General features: G+C 40.0%; 2 protein-coding genes across 2 annotated transcripts in view; one reads left to right on the top strand and one right to left on the bottom strand.

The window, feature by feature from the left end:
• The window catches only part of LOC133652606 (breakpoint cluster region protein-like), a 133,722-nt gene extending 133,571 nt beyond the window's left edge, over positions 1–151 (bottom strand). Inside the window, exon 1 of the mRNA XM_062051549.1 lies at positions 39–151. The gene's annotated coding sequence lies outside the window, so the exon portion shown is untranslated. The remainder of the gene's footprint in view (positions 1–38) is intronic.
• A 4,289-nt stretch (positions 152–4,440) lies between these two features.
• ift81 (intraflagellar transport 81 homolog) overlaps positions 4,441–19,343 on the top strand; it is a 44,032-nt gene continuing 29,129 nt past the window's right edge. The window contains exons 1-9 of the mRNA XM_062051553.1: positions 4,441–4,722; positions 4,800–4,903; positions 7,082–7,262; positions 7,341–7,430; positions 13,068–13,133; positions 13,428–13,538; positions 18,407–18,491; positions 18,815–18,978; positions 19,044–19,139. Coding sequence (XP_061907537.1) covers positions 4,579–4,722; positions 4,800–4,903; positions 7,082–7,262; positions 7,341–7,430; positions 13,068–13,133; positions 13,428–13,538; positions 18,407–18,491; positions 18,815–18,978; positions 19,044–19,139 — 1,041 coding nt within the window. The 5' untranslated portion in view covers positions 4,441–4,578. The remainder of the gene's footprint in view (positions 4,723–4,799; positions 4,904–7,081; positions 7,263–7,340; positions 7,431–13,067; positions 13,134–13,427; positions 13,539–18,406; positions 18,492–18,814; positions 18,979–19,043; positions 19,140–19,343) is intronic.

Below are 19,343 nucleotides of genomic sequence, written 5' to 3'. Positions count from 1 at the left end.
CGCTTTGTAAAAATGCCTCTTGGCAGTTTTGTACTCACCGATATCGTCGTTACTTTCTATCGCGGTATCTGTTCCACGTTTTTGTAAGCATTGCCAAATACACAACTATTTACGCCCAACCGTAGTTTAAACACGCATGCGCAAACAGAGCCCTCCTTTGAAGCTTCCTTCTGTTAGCAACCGACCTGCTCCATGCCCGTGGTATCCAGGGGGCGGGGGGAATGATCGGTACAGTTATCGATTTGTTCGATACCAACACCGCGTGGGATAAATACCAGCGTGACTACGAGGGTAGATTTTCAGTGTGTGTGTGCAGAAAACATCGCACGGGGCGATGTGATGCGTCTAGTGCAGTAGCCTTGGAGTAGTAGTACCTGTAGTTAGTGCATGCTGCATGCCGCTTTTGCTTGCTATGCTGCATGCTGCTTCTGCCTGATACTCATTGCTTTCAGCTAGTGCCGCCGGCTAGCCCTCTGTCTCAGAGGGCGAAAAGAGGAGCCGAGTGCATAAGCCTCCTCAGCCGGTACATAGCCTCTCCATTGTCAAGACTCGTACATGCCTCCTCGTGGCCACACACGGTAACTGGAACCTCGCGGTTCCAGGCTAAGTTGTACGGGATCTCGGAGCAGCAGGGGGCCCCAGAGACGGGGCATGCAGGCCCACCGGTGTGTGGACATGCCCTGGTGCCCAGTCAACCCCTGTCCCAGCTATGGGTAAATAACCCCAGCTATGGGCGAATAGTGAAAACCGCCTCAACGGTGGACCAGGCGGAAGATGGCGGCAGCGGAATGCACCACAACGGCTGGGAAGGCGGATGAAGGCTGCAGCAAAGACGGGTCCCCAGTCGTCTTGGTTTCCATGCCACTGGACCCTGGCCCGCTCAATGCCAAGGACTGTGTGGTGGCTGACCGTGCACCAGTCTCCCCACATTAAAAGATTCCACGCACAGGCGTCCTCCATATAGGGAATCCACCCTAACATCCCTTGGAGGACAGTCATACTCGTTTCGAGTGACCGCCGACGAGATTTTCAGTATGTGTATATTTTCACGAATGTTTGCGTGTTTGTGTTGTTTTTATTTATTTTTTATGTTTTTAAAAATTATTAAATCAACATAAAAAACTCAAGATACACTTACAGTTAGTGCACCACCCCAAATACTCCCCCCCCCCCCCATTCTGACTCATTCACTCATTCACACAAAAGGGTTGCTTCCTTCTGTTATTAATATTCTGGTTCCTATATTATATATCAATATATATCAATGCAGTCTGCAAGGGATACAGTCCGTAAGCACACAGAATCGTGTGTGCTGCTGGTCCACTATCAATCAATCAATCAATCAATGTTTATTTATATAGCCCTAAATCACAAGTGTCTCAAAGGGCTGCACAAGCCACAACGACATCCTCGGTTCAGAGCCCACAAAAGGGCAAGGAAAAACTCACAACCCAGTGGGATGTCAATGTGAATGACTATGAGAAACCTTGGAGAGGACCGCAGATGTGGGTTACCCCCCCACCCCCCCCCCACCCCACCCCCAGGGGCGCCGAAAAGGGGGGGTAAAGGAGACGGATTCTAGGGGCCCATGATGGAGGGGGGCCCAGAGAGGCTCCTAATGATGATGAAATTATAATGTTTCCGCTGTGTTGGGGGCCCTGTAAAGATTCTTTTCATGGGGCCCAAAATCCCTAGCGGCGCCCCTGCCCCCCACCCCCCCTCTAGGGGAGACCGGATGCAATGGACGTCGAGTGGGTCTGACATAATATTGTGAAAGTCCAGTCCATAGTGGATCTAACATAAGAGTGAGAGTCCAGTCCATAGTGGATCTAACATAATAGTGAGAGTCCAGTCCATAGTGGGGCCAGCAGGAGACCATCTCGAGCGGAGACGGGTCAGCAGCGCAGAGATGTCCCCAACCGATGCACAGGCGAGCGGTCCACCCCGGGTCCCGACTCTGGACAGCCAGCACTTCATCCATGGCCGCCGGACCTGTGTAACTCCCCCTCCACAAGGGTACATAAGCTGCAAGAAAAAATCTTAAAATTGTACTTTAAAAACTGGCAGCTCAGTCACCAGAATTTTACAGTAAAAGCAGTGTTTTTTTTTAAAGCATATTAAAAATTTAACAAATGGAATGGAATGGAAAAACAATACCACTGTTTTTAGCAGTAAAATTCAAGCAACAAACTGCCAGTTTTTTTTTGTTTTTTTTTTACCATGAAATCTTGTTGTTTCAATGTTTTTTTTGTTAGTTTTTTAATGTTTTAGTGTCTTACTGTATATGGAAAAAAAGCAGTAACAAAGTTGATTTTACGGTAAAAAACGGAATTTAACCGTAAAATCTATTCTCAATTTTACAGTACATACATACATACATACATACATACATACATACATACATACATACATAATGTACAGTACCGTTCAAAAGTTTGGGGTCACCCAAACAATTTTGTGGAATAGCCTTCATTTCTAAGAACAAGAATAGACTGTCGAGTTTCAGATGAAAATTCTCTTTTTTTGGCCATTTTGAGCGTTTAATTGACCCCACAAATGTGATGCTCCAGAAACTCAATCTGCTCAAAGGAAGGTCAGTTTTGTAGCTTCTGTAACGAGCTAAACTGTTTTCAGATGTGTGAACATGATTGCACAAGGGTTTTCTAATCATCAATTAGCCTTCTGAGCCAATGAGCAAACACATTGTACCATTAGAACACTGGAGTGATAGTTTCTGGAAATGGGCCTCTATACACCTATGTAGATATTGCTCCAAAAACCAGACATTTGCAGCTAGAATAGTCATTTACCACATTAGCAATGTATAGAGTGTATTTCTTTAAAGTTAAGACTAGTTTAAAGTTATCTTCATTGAAAAGTACAGTGCTTTTCCTTAAAAAATAAGGACATTTCAATGTGACCCCAAACTTTTGAACGGTAGTGTAAATAATTCAATGTATATACTCTGATGATTAACTTGTGTGATGACTGTATTATGCTGATAGTATATATTTGTACCATGAACTGATTAACGTGGACCGCAATTTAAACAAGTTGAAAAACTTATTCGGGTGTTACCATTTAGTGGTCAATTGTACGGTATATGTACTGTACTGTGCAAACTACTAATACAAGTTTCAATCAATCAAAAAAAAAAAAAAAAGATTGATAATTTGTTTTGAAATCATAAGTCAAGCAGATATTTAAGTACAGTATTTATCTTTATTTTACCAAAAAATATTTTTGGAATACATGATAATATAATATTTTAATGTTGATAATATTGCATTTTAAAAAGATATGCAACTGCATGCAGTACATCAATCAATCAATCAACATGATTTTTAATGTCAAAAGGGAAATAAATAAGAATAAGAATTAAAAAATAATAAGCATTTTATTAACGCATATTATTTCTAGGCTTTCGCGGGCCACATAAAATTATGTGGCGGGCCAGATTTGGCCCCCGGGCCTTGAGTTTGACACCTGTGGTGTAAAGGGTTCTTAAAACCAAATCCAGTCCAGATTATGTCCAGGTCGGGCTCAGCAACACACACCTTCATTTATGTACACTCAAATTAAGGAACAGATTGCATATAACCTATAAACAAAATTACATTTTCAAAATGTTGTGTTGTTTATATTATTACATTGTTGTCATTATTAAATTCATATCGTTTTTAACTCAAAACCCCAAAAGATTTGAATGAGAGCCAATTGGTTTTCTTTTTTATTTAGGCTACTTATTTTGCACCATTTTTTTCTTAAGTGTACGTAGGAAAGGGGAATAAGGAATTAATTGTATAAGTTCATAAATTTTGCATTGTTTTATGTTATATTTATATATTTTTAAATTGATCACAAATACCGGGGTTGCCTAAAATATTTATCCGGTGTTTTTTATTATTATTATTATTATTATTATTATTATTATTATTATTATTATTATTATTATTATTATTATTATTATTATAACCATGATAAACAAAGGAAATGAAAGAAAAACAATAATTACCCTATGAAGCAGTTATTTGGTATCAAGTCGATAGTAAAGTTTGTAGTATCGCCCACTCTGTTAGTATCCACGGTAACTGGAACAACGCGAAATAAGTGTGATGCGTTCCCGTTCTTCTTGAAAATTGGAATTTCCTGACATTTCTGAGTTCCCGTCCCACATCGTCATCTAATTTGGTGAAAACAGCCACGTATCACTTGCTGGTCCATTCAGTATATTTTAAGCGTGTATAAAAAAAAGTTTGTTTGGATACGTTTCTAATTTTGCAGGCTGTTGTATCAACAAATTATACGATGGATTTTTTATTTATTTAAAAAAATATAACCAGTTATCGTGTTAAATGTAGATAAAAAAAAAGTGGAGACACACTTTTAACGTATGATGTCAGGCTTGAAAGAGGTCTGTGAGGACACACAGTGAACGGTAGATAAAAGGGGGCAACAAATTCCGACGTCTCCTAGGAACGTAAACGCATCACAATACAGTGGATGTTTAGCTAGCTCGTGTTAGCCGAGGACGGAAATCTCTCGTTGGTCTAAAAAGTACAAAATAATCGCGACAAGATGAGCGAGCAGTTGAAATTCATCGTCGAGCAACTGAACAAAGATCCGTTCAGGAAGAACTTTAATCTCATCACGTTTGACTCGCTCGAGCCGATGCAGTTGCTTCAGGTATTAAATGACGTCCTAGCCGAGGTCGACCCGAAGGTAAGCAAAGGTTTTTACTTCACTTGCGTGACTGCCGCCATGTTAGCAATGAATAAATACTTCTCCTTTTTTTCCAGCAAACTATTGATATTCGCGAGGAAATGCCTGAACAAACCGCCAAGAGGATGTGTTCTCTGCTCGGGATGCTGAAATACAAACCTCCTGGCAACCAGGCTGACCTGTAAGTACTGCAGTCCAGCATTCTAGTGAAATATGAATGTGGGACCTGTTTTCATTTATTATTAAAATAAAAATGATACAATGAATTATTTTTTCAAACTGAGACTTACTGACTTTGGTTCATTTTCTGTGAAGAATATACAGTCGTGCTCATAAGTTTACATACCCTGGGAGAATGTATGATTTCTTGGCCATTCTTCAGAGAATATGAATGATAACACAAAAACCTTTCTTCCATCCATCCATCCATCTTCTTCCGCTTATCCGAGGTCGGGTCGCGGGGAAGCCCAGACTTCCCTCTCCCCAGCCACTTCGTCCAGCTCCTCCCGGGGGATCCCGAGGCGTTCCCAGGCCAGCCGGGAGACATAGTCTTCCCAACGTGTCCTGGGTCTTCCCCGTGGCCTCCTACCGGTCGGACGTGCCCTAAACACCTCCCTAGGGAGGCGTTCGGGTGGCATCCTGACCAGATGCCCGAACAACCTCATCTGGCTCCTCTCGATGTGGAGGAGCAGCGGCTTTACTTTGAGCTCCCCCGGATGGCAGAGCTTCTCACCCTATCTCTAAGGGAGAGTCCCGCCACCCGGCGGAGGAAACTCATTTCGGCCGCTTGTACCCGTGATCTTGTCCTTTCGGTCATAACCCAAAGCTCATGACTATAGGTGAGGATGGGAACGTAGATCGACCGGTAAATTGAGAGCTTTGCCTTCCGGCTCAGCTCCTTCTTAACCACAACGGATCGATACAGCGTCCGCATTACTGAAGACGCCGCACCGATCCGCCTGTCCATCTCACGATCCACTCTTCCCTCACTCGTGAACAAGACTCCGAGGTACTTGAACTCCTCCACTTGGGGCAGGGTCTCTTCCGCAACCCGGAGATGGCACTCCACCCTTTTCCGGGCGAGAACCATGGATTCGGACTTGGAGGTGCTGATTCTCATCCCAGTCGCTTCACACTCAGCTGCGAACCGATCCAGCGAGAGCTGAAGATCCTGGCCAGATGAAGCCATCAGGACCACATCATCTGCAAAAAGCAGAGACCTAATCCTGCAGCCACCAAACCAGATCCCCTCAACGCCTTGACTGCGCCTAGAAATTCTGTCCATAAAAGTTATGAACAGAATCGGTGACAACCTTTCTTCCACTCATGCTTAATGGTTGTGTGAAGCTATTTATTGGCAAACAACTGTGTTTACTCTTTTTAAATCAAAATGACAAAAGAAAAAGTATGGTCGAGTGGCCAAAAAGTTCAATTTTGGTCTCATCACTCCAAATGAGTTTGTTCCAGAAGTTTTGAGGCTTGTCTCTGTGCTGTTTGGCGTAATGTAAGCGGGATACTTTGTGACATTTGCGCAGAAACGGCTTTCTTCTGGCGACTCGACCATGCAGCCCATTTTTCTTCAAGTGCCTCCTTATTGTGCATCTTGAAACAGCCACACCACAATTTTTCAGAGAGTCCTGTATTTCAGCTGAAGTAAATTGTGGATTTTTCTTTGCATCTCGAACAATTTTCCTGGCTTTTGTGGCTGAAATCTTTGCTGGTCTACCTGAATCCCTCATTTTCCACTTCTTAATCAGCGTTTGAACACTGCTGATTGACATTCTCAATTCCTTGGATATCTTTTTATACCCCTTTCCTGTTTTATGCAGTTCAATTACCTTTTCTCGCAGATCCTTTGACAATTCTTTTGCCTTCCCCGTGACTCAGAATCCATAAGCATCTGTGCAGCACTGGATGAAAGATGCAATGGTCTGTCAGAAACCCAGAAACTCACTGACCTTTTATACACACACATTAATTACAAACAAACATGTCACAGGTGAGGATTGGAACCTTGATTAGCCATTCAAACCTGTTTGTGTCAACTTTTGTGCATGTTATCAGATCAAAGTCACTGGGGTATGTCAACTTTTGATCAGGGTCATTTGGGTACTTTCTTTTGTCATTTTGATTTAAAAAGAGTAAACACAGTTGTTTGCCAATAAATAGCTTCACACAACCATTAAGCATGAGTGGAAGAAAGGTTTTTGTGTTATCATTCATATTCTCTGAAGAATGGCCAAGAAATCATAAATTCTCCCAGGGTATGTAAAATTTCGAGCACGACTGTAGGTAGAACGGTGTATGTATGTCACGCATTTGCACGGTCATACGCAACATATTGCTTTGCTTACATCAGGAGCGGCTTCAGACAAGGTCTGGTGATTGGCAGCAAACCTGCAGTGCATCCCATTCTACACTGGCTGCTGCAGAGAGTCCCAGAGCTGAAGAAAAGGGCTTACCTGGCTCGCTTTCTCGTTAAACTCGATGTCCCTGCAGAGTTCCTGGCCGATGATGTCATCAGTGACACCAATCATCAGGTTTTTCCACACAGGCTGTAAGGCAAAGTAAAACCTCAGCAGCAAACGAGCTAATGCATGTCATATCTGTGTTCCTAGTATGAAGAACTGGTGGAATCATTTAAGACAAACCACAAGGAGTGTGAGCAGCTCAGAACGTCAGGCTTCTCTACAGCAGAAATCAGAAGGGTAACATGAAACTTAAAAGAATAAGTCTTTTTGACTCTTAATTGCAATTATTGATTCAGCCAGATGATGATGATGATGACAGCCAGCAAACACAATGTATTCTTTTTTTTTTTTTTACTTAAATCATTATTAGTTAAGCTGATGAAAAGCTAATTTAATCATACATGTCTCAGCAGTTACTGATAAGATGTTCACTTTCTGTGTTTAACATACAGTATAACAGTCTTTTTTTTTTTAAAAAAGGAAAAGAGGATGCAAATTGTAGTAGTACGATTATTAGTAGAGATGTCCAATAATGGCTTTTTTGCCGATATTCCGATATTGTCCAACTCTTAATTAACGATTCCGATATCAACCGATACGATATATAAAATTGTGGAAATAACACATTATTATGCCTAATTTTGTTGTGATGCCCCGCTGGATGGAGGGGGGGGGGGTTTGGTGGTAGCGGGGGTGTATATTGTAGCGTCCCGGAAGAGTTAGTGCTGCAGGGGGTTCTGGGTATTTGTTCTGTTGTGTTTATGTTGTGTTACGGTGCGGATGTTCTCCCGAAATGTGTTTGTCATTCTTGTTTGGTGTGGGTTCACAGTGTGGCGCATATTTGTAACAGTGTTAAAGTTGTTTATACGGCAACCCTCAGTGTGACCTGTATGGCTGTTGATCAAGTATGCCTTGCATTCACTTGTGTGTGTGTGTAAAAGCCGCTTGTAATATGTGACTGGGCCGGCACTGTGTTTGTATGGAGGAAAAGCGGACGTGACGACAGGTTGTAAAGGACGCTAAAGGCAGTGCCTTTAAGGCACGCCCCCAATAAATCGGGAGAAATTCGAGAGAATGGTTGCCCCAGGAGATTTTCGGGAGGGGCACTGAAATTCGTGAGTCTCCCGGGAAAATCGGGAGTTTTGGCACGTATGCCCTATGTCAGTGTTTTACCGGATATGTACCACTCCGTACAGCGGCGTTTTAAAAAGTAATTCATTTTACTTTTTGAAACCTATACCGATAATTTCCGATATTACATTTTAAAGCATTTATCGGCCGATAATATCGGCAGGCCGATATTATTGGACATCTCTAGTTATTAGTTATTGTAGACACCGTTTCAATAAAACAAATGACAATAAATAGCAAAAAATAGAACGGTAATCGGATTATACTTGTATAGCGCTTTTCTACCTTCAGGGTACTCAAAGCGCTTTGAGACTATTTCCACATTCACCCATTCACACACACATAAATACACTGATGGCGGGAGCTGCCATGCAAGGCGCTAACCTGGCCCATCAGGAGCAAGGGTGAAGTGTCTTGCTGAAGGACACAACGGAAATGACTAGAATAGCAGAAGCTAGGATCGAACCTGGAACCCTCAAGTTGATGGCACGGCCGCTCTACCACACGAGCCACGCCGTCCACAAAAATAATTGAATTAAATGATAAATAAAGGAATAAATAAGTGCGGGGATAGAGAGTTATAGTATATCCCATATTAGAAATAATACATACAACTGAATAAACCTTTTAAAATGAGCTGGTGGTTGTATTATGGATTATAGACCTAAGGTATTAAAGAAATACAAATCTAATAGGCAAATATGAGTTTCAAGATAATACAAATTGACAATAGCTTGTGCAATTTTAAAGTAAAGTAAAAACACAAATATGTTAAAATAAAGATAACATAACGGAATAAAAGTAAGAATAAAGGGTACTTGAATAAATATTAATAGATAATGAGTGATAGAGGGGAAATATTTTTGATAAAAATAGACAACTACATGGTGGCTCTAAATTAAGTAATTAAGTAAAGGTGTTGTAAAAAATACCATAAGAAAATATGAAAGGGAGTAATATACTGAACAAAAATATAAACCCATCACTTTTGTTTTTGCACCCATTTTTCATGAGTTAGACTTAGACTTACACAAACTTTAATGATCCACAAGGGAAATTGTTCCACACAGTAGCTCAGTTACAATGATGGAAAGTGTAAGGATGGAAAGGACAATGCAGGTATAAATAGACTAAATATAGCGATCTAAAATATAACATATATACCGTATTTTTCGGGGTATAAGTCGCTCCGGAGTATAAGTCGCACCGGCCGAAAATGCATAATAAAGAAGGAAAAAAACATATAAGTCGCACCGGAGTATAAGTCGCATTTTTGGGGAAAATTTATTTGATAAAACCCAACACCAAGAATAGACATTTGAAAGGCAATTTAAAATAAATAAAGAATAGTGAACAACAGGCTGAATAAGTGTACGTTATATGAGGCATAAATAACCAACTGAGAACGTGCCTGGTATGTTAACGTAACATATTATGGTAAGAGTCATTCAAATAACTATAACATATAGAACATGCTATACGTTTACCAAACAATCTGTCACTCCTAATCGCTAAATCCCATGAAATCTTATACGTCTAGTCTCTTACGTGAATCAGCTAAATGATATTATTTTACGGTAATGTGTTAATAATTTCACACATAAGTCGCTCCTAAGTATAAGTCGCACCCCCGGCCAAACTGAAAAAAACTGCGACTTATAGTCCGAAAAATACGGTACGTAATATTTACATAATATATGTACAGTATATTATATATGCTGATATATTATATTATATTATGTCTGTATCATATATACAATATATACTGTAACAATTACCTTGTACAATATTACAGTATATGTGACAGCTGCAGCATAAAATAGAGAGTAAATCCAGCAGAAAATAGACATTAAAAATAAAGAGAAGTAGCTAACATAGAAGGTGTCAGGTAATAGACAGATAGACAGAGTTGAACTCAAAGATGTAAAAATGTTACTATATAAACAAAATACCTATTCCTCTCAAATATTGTTCACACATTTGTCTAAATCTGTGTTAGTGAGCATTTATTTACCAAGGAAATCCATCCCGCCTCACAGGTGTGGCATATCAAGATGCTGATTATACAGCATGACTATTGCACAGGTGTGCCTTAGACTGCCCACGATAAAAGGCCACTCTGAAATGTGCAGTTTTGCAATACGGAGCCGTGCATTGTCGTGCTGCAACATGAGGTGATGTTCTCAGGCCTCGGGATCTCGTCATGGTATCTCTACATTCAAAATGCCAACAACAAAATGCACTCGCGTTCGTAGTCCATAACATACGCCTGCTCATACCATAACCCCACCCCCACCATGGGCCACTTGATTCACAACTTTGACATCAGCAACGCCACACAAGCTGTCTGCCATCTGCCCGGAAAAGTGAAAAAAACAGGATTAATCCGTGAAGAAAACCTCTCCGATGTGCTAGATGCCATCAAATGTGAGCATTTGCCCACTCAAGTCGGTTACGACGACGAACTGCAGTCAGGTCGGAACCCCGATGAGGACGACGAGCATGCAGATGAGCTTCCTTGAGACGGTTTCTGACAGTTTATGCAAACTAATTGTTGCAGCAGCTGTGTGGGTGGCTTGTCTCAGACGATCATGGAGGGGCACCTGCTGGATGTTGAGGTCCTGGGCTGGTGTGGTTGTGAGGCCGGTTGGATGTACTGCCAAATTCTCTGAAACGCCTTTGGGGACAGCTTATGGTAGAGAAATGAGCATTCAATTCACGGGCAACAGCTCTGGTGGACATTCCTGCAGTCAGCATGCCAACCTCAAACCTCAAAAACCACCCTCAAACTTGCAACATCATTGTGCTGTGTGATAAAACTGCACATTTTCAGAGTGGCCTTTTATTGTGGGCAGCCTAAGGCACAAACCTGTGTTATAACCATGCTATTTAATCAGCATCCTGATATGCCACACCTGTGAGGTGGGCTGGATAGGGGTGTAACGGTACGTGTATTTGTATTGAACTGTTTTGGTACGGGGGGTTCGGTTCGGAGGTGTACCGAACGAGTTTCCACACGGACATATTAAGTAGCGTAACGCACGTTGTGCATTGTTTACTCAAAATGCCGGACATTTGAGGCAATTTAGATACTCCGCCATGACATGTCCTCTTTTGCGGAGCTGTCAGGGCGGAGTTTCTTAAATGCCTCAAATGTCCTGCATTTTGAGTTAGGGTTGCGTGTATTTTCAATGTACGTTCAGGGTTAAGAAGGGGTTAAAAACAAAACAAATTGTGCGCGCAGCAGCATTCGTGATGGAGGGGCAGAGACAGAGAGAGCGAGAGAGTTATGATAAACGCGCATGCGTCGCCAGGCTCTGCTTTTTATCCATAGATTTATCACATTTAATTTTTTATTATCTATAGCAGGGGTGTCAAAAGTGGGCCATTTGCGGCCCACAGCTAATGTTTTAAAGGCCCACGGCACATTCTAAAAATTCTATTAAAATGAACAAAAACATAACAAAAAGTGAAATAAAAAAGCTTAAAGGTTAAATGTAATTTAGAAAAAGTTGCAATGTTGACATCAACATTGCAACATTGCAACATTGACACAAACAAAGCTGTTTTTTTTCTTTCAAACTGTCATTGCTCAAAACATAATATTGAATCAAAATCAATGTTATTATGAATTATTGACCTATCCAATGTTCCGATTACTTCACATTAAATATTCCACTAAGAAAAATATTTTTGGTGGAAGATTTTGCAAATTTGGTAAATAAATAACCCAAAAATGTACACTACCGTTCAAAAGTTTGGGGTCACCCAAACAATTTTGTGGAATAGCCTTAATTTCTAAGAACAAGGATAGACTGTCGAGTTTCAGATGAAAGTTCTCTTTTTCTGGCCATTTTGAGCGTTTAATTGACCCCACAAATGTGATGCTCCAGAAACTCAATCTGCCAAAAGGAAGGTCAGTTTTGTAGCTTCTGTAACGAGCTAAAGTGTTTTCAGATGTGTGAACATGATTGCACAAGGGTTTTCTAATCATCAATTAGCCTTCTGAGCCAATGAGCAAACACATTGTACCATTAGAACACTGGAGTGATAGTTGCTGGAAATGGGCCTCTATACACCTATGTAGATATTGCACCAAAAACCAGACATTTGCAGCTAGAAGAGTCATTTACCACATTAGCAATGTATAGAGTGTATTTCTTTAAAGTTAAGACTAGTTTAAAGTTATCTTCATTGAAAAGTACAGTGCTTTTTCTTCAAAAATAAGGACATTTCAATGTGACCCCAAACTTTTGAACGGTAGTGTATATTTTGTTGTTTTCTTACTGTACCGAAAATGAACCGAACCGTGATCTCTAAACCGAGGTATGTACCGAACCGAAATTTTTTGTGTACCGTTACACCCCTAGGGCTGGATTATCTTGGCAAAGAAGAAGTGCTCACTAACACAGATTTAGACAGATTTGTGAACACTATTTGAGGAATAGGTATTTTGAATAGATAGTAAAAGTTTTAGATCTTTGAGTTGAACTCATGAAAGATGGGAGCAAAAACAAAAATGTTGCATTTGTTGTTGTTCAGTGTATAATTGGATCAAATAGTTAATAGATACAAAATAACAAAAGTTAGAATAAGTAACTACGTTAGAATACAGGCATGTACACACTAAAGATACATTTATAAAGAAGTCTGGATAAAACTAATATTGATGTAGATCGAATGCATTCATATGTGTTTATACTTTTTTTTGTCTAAAAACGTGTTTTGTGTGTTTCCCAACAGGATATCAGTGCAATGGAAGAGGAGAAAGGCCCGCTCATCAAACGCGTGGAGAGGCTGAAAAAGAGGGTGAGCAAACTCCTCCAAGGGGTCCCTTTGCTTGTGCGATATTTGTCTGGCTTTAGGATTCAAAGAGGAATGAAAACATGACCCTGGTCAAATATTTTTAACTTCTCCAGCAGACCTGACAAGGATGTCACAGCTTGTAAAAGTTGTAGTAATAAGCCAGCAAAGTAATGGGCTGTTGATCTTACACGCCAAAGCCATTCCAAAAAGGCGAAACCTGACCCCGTCAGAGGCATTTGGTTATTTTTGGGATACACTATGTTGTAACATCTCCTTGTTCTCTTGTGCCTCCACTAGGTGGAGTCAGTGTCCAACCATCAACAGATGCTGGAGCAGGCCAAGCAGCTGAGAGTTGAGAAGAAGAGGGAAGAACATTTGTCCCACCAGAAGCAAGAACAAAAGAATCAAGTAAGAATGTTCTCCAAACGCTTTTACAGTTTAAGGAATGATTTGTATTTTTCCACTTGGAAAAAAAATGATTATTTTTATATTAGAAAATTCACCTCTCAAGATACAATAGCCCTGAGGGGGCTCATTTTGCATGAATAAGTGCATGTAAAATGTCAATTACTACATGACAGGGCGTCTCATATGAAATTTTACCGCAAACGTATTCCTAGCCCATTACTGCTCCATCATTTATAAAAATATAACCGCAGATTTCTCAAAACGTTCATATTGTCTCCGGTGGCGCACACTGTATCGAAAACCACCGGTAAAGGTTGTGCCAGGAACATTTGCAACTTTATTTTCAATATGTGAAATTTCTTATTTTGCACAAAAAAATAATTATTGAACAATTTCTTTCCCATTAATTTATTTTAGTGCAAAACATGCATCAAATGAAACTCAAATTTGATTAAAAAAATAGTATAAAAATAGTTTAGAATGAATGAATAAGTGTGGGGAAAAAAATGTTGTAATGGGGACTGGGGGCCTCAAAATAAAATTCTGCATAGGGCCCCAAATTAGCCTGAAGCGGCCCTGCCACAACGTGGGGTTCAGCAATTAAGTCAACTTTTTAATAAAATAATTTGCTGTTGCCGCTAGGTGGCTCTGTGTCTAATTGAGGAAGTGAGCAATGTTTCAGCTTTAATCATAAACACCAATTATGATGACCATCTGACTTTGTGGACTTGCTAAGGTTTAGGTTTTTGTGGCAGCGAATTGTCAGACTGACCATCAAAGTTTGTCGCTATGCCCCGCCCACTTCCTATAGCATACGGCCGAATGCTAATATGCTTTGCAATGTGTCATCGCCAATCTGTCTCATACTTGTGTTTTTAAATTGGGCTCATGTGGTCAAAGTCATTAGGAGGAGTTTTCAAAATATGACACTCCACACTACTTCTTTGTTTGCAAGCATTGGTTATTGAGACATTTTTGTCTGTCCTGCCATATTGTCGCCAAATTTAGTGTGAAACAGAATTAAGGTTTTGTTTTCCACATATAGGGGAAATGAGTGAGCTAATGTGTTTAAGTAATTTCACTTAAGTGAGTTTTCACTAGAGATGTCCGATAATATCGGTCTGCTGATATTATCGGCCGATAAATGTAATATCGGAAATTATCGGTATAGTTTTTTTTATTATCAGTATCGTTTTTTTTTTTTTTTTTTTATTAAATCCACATAAAAAACACAAGATACACTTACAATTAGTGCACCAACCCAAAAAACCTCCCTCCCCCATTTACACTCATTCACACAAAAGGGTTGTTTCTTTCTGTTATTAATATTCTGGTTCCTACATTATATATCAATATATATCAATACAGTCTGCAAGGGATACAGTCCGTAAGCACACATGATTGTGCGTGCTGCTGGTCCACTAATAATACTAACCTTTAACAGTTAATTTTACAAATTTTCATTAATTACTAGTTTCTATGTAACTGTTTTTATATTGTTTTACTTTCTTTTTTATTCAAGAAAATGTTTTTAATTTATTTATCTTATTTTATTTGATTAATTTTTTTAAAAAAGTACCTTATCTTCACCATACCTGGTTGTCCAAATTAGGCATAATAATGTGTTAATTCCACGACTGTATATATCGGTTGATATCGGTATCGGTAATTAAAGAGTTGGACAATATCGGCATATCGGATATCGGCAAAAAGCCATTATCGGACATCCCTAGTTTTCACTACTAAAGAAAAAATGCGAGGAAACGCACAGATTAATAACAATAACCGTAGCAGTTCCTATAGAATCTTTGCACTGCTATTGCTCGATATTTTACATAATTGCAGTGCCAATCAAAAACTGAGCATTATTCCCTTCGTAAAAGCAGAATGTTTGCTCTTGTGTACGCAATCCAAAGTTTAGACTACCGGTAGTTTAGCCTGTTTTCAATAATAGTGGAAAAAAATCTAAAAGAAGAGAACTTTTTCAAATAAGTCACCAAGGCTGACGCAGACAGGTTGTGGTGTGAAATCAATCAATCAATCAATCAATCAATCAATTCCTTTATTGTCATTGTCATAATAACACCCAAGTCATAAATGTCAACGAAATTTTGTTTGAACTTTGTCTAGCGGCATAGAAACTGCATTGAAGTGCAGGTTGACCATAGTCTACAGTTTAGCATTGTCAAAAAGATGGCGAATAGAGGGGTGTGGGGGTGGGAACAGTCAGATGTCTGATGGGTGTTACGTTGATGTTGCAGCAATGCAATGTCCAGAGCACAATTATTGAGGTGGTGAAGACTGAGGTAATAAGATTGGTTCGGGGCAGGCTGTTCATTTAGCAGTCTCACAGCCTGGGGATACAGCCTGTGAGACATTCTGGTGGTCCTGGCGCGAATCGATCTACACCTCCTTCCAGAGGGTAGCAGGTTGAAGAGGCCATGTGCTGGGTGGTATCTGTCCTTCAGGATGTTGTGTACTCACTTTAGGCAGAGAGTTGTGTACATGGCACTCATCTCTGGGAGTATCGTCCTTGTAATTTTCCCCGCCGCTTTAACGACGAGCGAACTATGCACACAGGGAAATTGTTATTTAAACAGCTAGAGGGTCGAAAGATGAAGGTAATATAACACCTGTAGGGCATTCTCAAACAGAAAGAGGAGGAGTGCAAGGTGTCAACATGGAGGAGTAGAAAAGGGTTTCAGTAACAACCTGGGCAATGATGGTTAATTCCATGTCCAGGAGGACTAAAGCAGTGCTACATAACAATGGGGCTTACACTAATTATTCACACGTTTGATACAGTTTAGAGATGGTCACTGTGAGGCGTACTCACTTGTGTTGCCAGCTATTCAGACAATAATGGCTGCGTGATGAACTATTTTCATAGGATAGTAAATCTAGGCTGCTTTCCAAACTGTACACTGACTACTCTATGGTATTGTCCCTTGAAACTGGACTGTACACTAAGATGGTTCTCATTCTTGTAAAATACAGTCAACCCATGCTGTTTAAAACAGACCCATAAAAAGCTCTAAAACGCATCTCACAGTTATTAAACACATTTTAATTTCCGTTGTGCACATAAAGAAACTATTACAGGTATAGAGTTGTATTGTAATTAAAAAACATGAAATTACCTCGCTCATCAACACATTATAATGGGATTGTCTGTGAATGTACCCTCTGTACAGTAAGGGGCAGTATGCATCTCAACTCCACTTCTCAACACACATAATACGCACCTGGGGACTCAATTATAAAACATTGTGTGGATTCCACACAATTGCATTAGCGCAAACTTCAATATGTATGTGCGCAAAATAATTTCAGATTTGTAAAACAATGCTGCGTACACTTGCACATTCCCTTCTCATTATAAAGCTCATGCATATGGTGAGGATTAGGATTGCGAGGTACAGACGATATATAATATAAATAATGTACATATGGCTGACAACAGAGCTTTTACAACTATTGCTATATTGCGGAAATGTATGTTGATGAGGAGACATTCTAATTGTGTCCCGCAAATTTGACAGCATCCTCAACGCACTGTATAATTCTCGCCAGCTGGTAACGTCCCCACAATGCAAAGCCACTTCTCAGTCAGCAATCCTTGCCTCCAGTCTAAAGCATTGCCTAAGCAAAAACCCCGAAATGTGCATACGTCAAAAAAAATTCTGATTTATAAAACCATGCTGCGCACACTTCTAGGAACTCTTCTTAATATTAATCACACCTGCAGTGAATTGTGCGCAGAAGACTCCCACTACTCCTACCTCAGTCATCCAGAAATGGTCATGCAAATTAGCTCATGAATATGGTGATGACTTTAAAGATCAAGTGTTGGACTGTCAATGAAGGAAGGTGTTATTTTCAGAAGGAAAGTGTTATGTTCAAATTGGTGCTTATTACGTCAAGTGTCATAACACGATTATTTTTGGAGGGCTATGTACACTACCGTTCAAAAGTTTGGGGTCACATTGAAATGTCCTTATTTTTGAAGGAAAAGCACTGTACTTTTCAATGAAGATAACTTTAAACTAGTCTTAACTTTAAAGAAATACACTCTATACATTGCTAATGTGGTAAATGACTATTCTAGCTGAAAATGTCTGGTTTTTGGTGCAATATCTACATAGGTGTATAGAGGCCCATTTCCAGCAACTATCACTCCAGTGTTCTAATGGTACAATGTGTTTGCTCATTGGCTCAGAAGGCTAATTGATGATTAGAAAACCATTGTGCAATCATGTTCACACATCTGAAAACAGTTTAGCTTGTTACAGAAGCTACAAAACTGACCTTCCTTTGAGCAGATTGAGTTTCTGGAGCATCACATTTGTGGGGTCAATTAAACGCTCAAAATGGCCAGAAAAAGAGAACTTTAATCCGAAACTCGACAGTCTATTCTTGTTCTTAGAAATGAAGGCTATTCCACAAAATTGTTTGGGTGACCCCAAACTTTTGAACGGTAGTGTAATGTCATACATAATAAAAGTAACGATCGGAATGGCAATATTTGACCAATCATAATGACAGCTCCACCGTGACTGAGAACTGTTGCTGAGATAAAGAAGAACATCACGTGTAGCCTTCTGTTTGCCAAGCCCTTGTCCAAATAATGTTTTTAACATTTGTACTGTCTGTTTATTTTGTCAAAGAAGACATTCGGTTTCATAACACAACTACCGGGTAGTCTTCATGAGGCAATAGTGAAAGCTCTTATGGGCAATTGGCACCACCTACAATTAGTTTCATGCCAGTCAGTTATACAAATGATTTTACAGGATTTAGCAAAAATTGCATGAAATGTTTTGATTGTTGTCATTGGTCTGTGCTAGTAATTAATGGCTTGTGTTCAGCTGTTTCAGGCAGAGCAGAGATTGCAGAGGTTGCAGCAGCAGTTAAAGGACATGCGACAGGCTGCAGCTGATGCCAGTCCTGATAGTAAGTTTACGACAGTGCACTTTTAAGGGGTCTCTCATTTGATAGGTTTGCATACATGAGCCCTTATGATATTGATTATCTTTAAATTGATATAATATGGAATGATCTAGTGTCTAAATGTCCACTTCTGTTTTTGAATCATCTGTTTGAGCCAGGAATGACTAAAATGTTGGCCTGCAGCACATTCTAAAAAATACAGTTACCCCAAAACACAACAAAATCGTAGGGAGTGGGGGCAAAAAGGTGTCATATAAGAAGAAAAAAGTTGCTCTCTGGTAGACAAATTTTAGACAATCCTGTATTAAGCTCTCCGTCTTCTCAAGGCTTAATGAAGAGGCTGGAAGAGGAGATCAAGATCAATTCCTACATGGTCTCTGAGAAACTCCCCAAAGAGTTGGAGGTTCTCAGGCGTACAGTGAAGTACCTTCAGAAGGTGGTGTCCGAGCCTGCTATGAGCCATGGTGATGTCCTTGAGCTGGGGGACAAGGTCTGGTTTGTATGTTTATCTTTGCTGAACTATGACAGTTATAATGTCCTCCCATCCTTTTACAGATCAAAGAAGTTGACTCCCAGATAAATCAGCTGATTGAGAAGAAGATGGTGAGAAGCGACCCGATAGATGACAAGCTGACCCTCTACAGACAGCAGGTCCTGGCTTTCAGATTTTATTTCCTTTTTAAAATCTTTGTAGTGTCTTTTGTCTTACCGGATGTGTTTATGAAGATCTAGTAGATGGTCTTTTATTCTTGTCTTGGGTAATTTTTTCACTAGAACATGCAAGTTAACTCCAGGGCAGCATGAAAGAGCTGCTTGGTATAGTCCTATTTATGTACAGTAGGTTGTCCTCAACAG

This window comes from Entelurus aequoreus, linkage group LG06 (genome assembly GCF_033978785.1).
Source record: "Entelurus aequoreus isolate RoL-2023_Sb linkage group LG06, RoL_Eaeq_v1.1, whole genome shotgun sequence".
NCBI classification, from domain to species: Eukaryota; Metazoa; Chordata; class Actinopteri; order Syngnathiformes; family Syngnathidae; genus Entelurus; species Entelurus aequoreus.
Note: the sequence above shows the minus strand (reverse complement) of the source record. Positions and strands in the feature narration are given on the sequence as shown.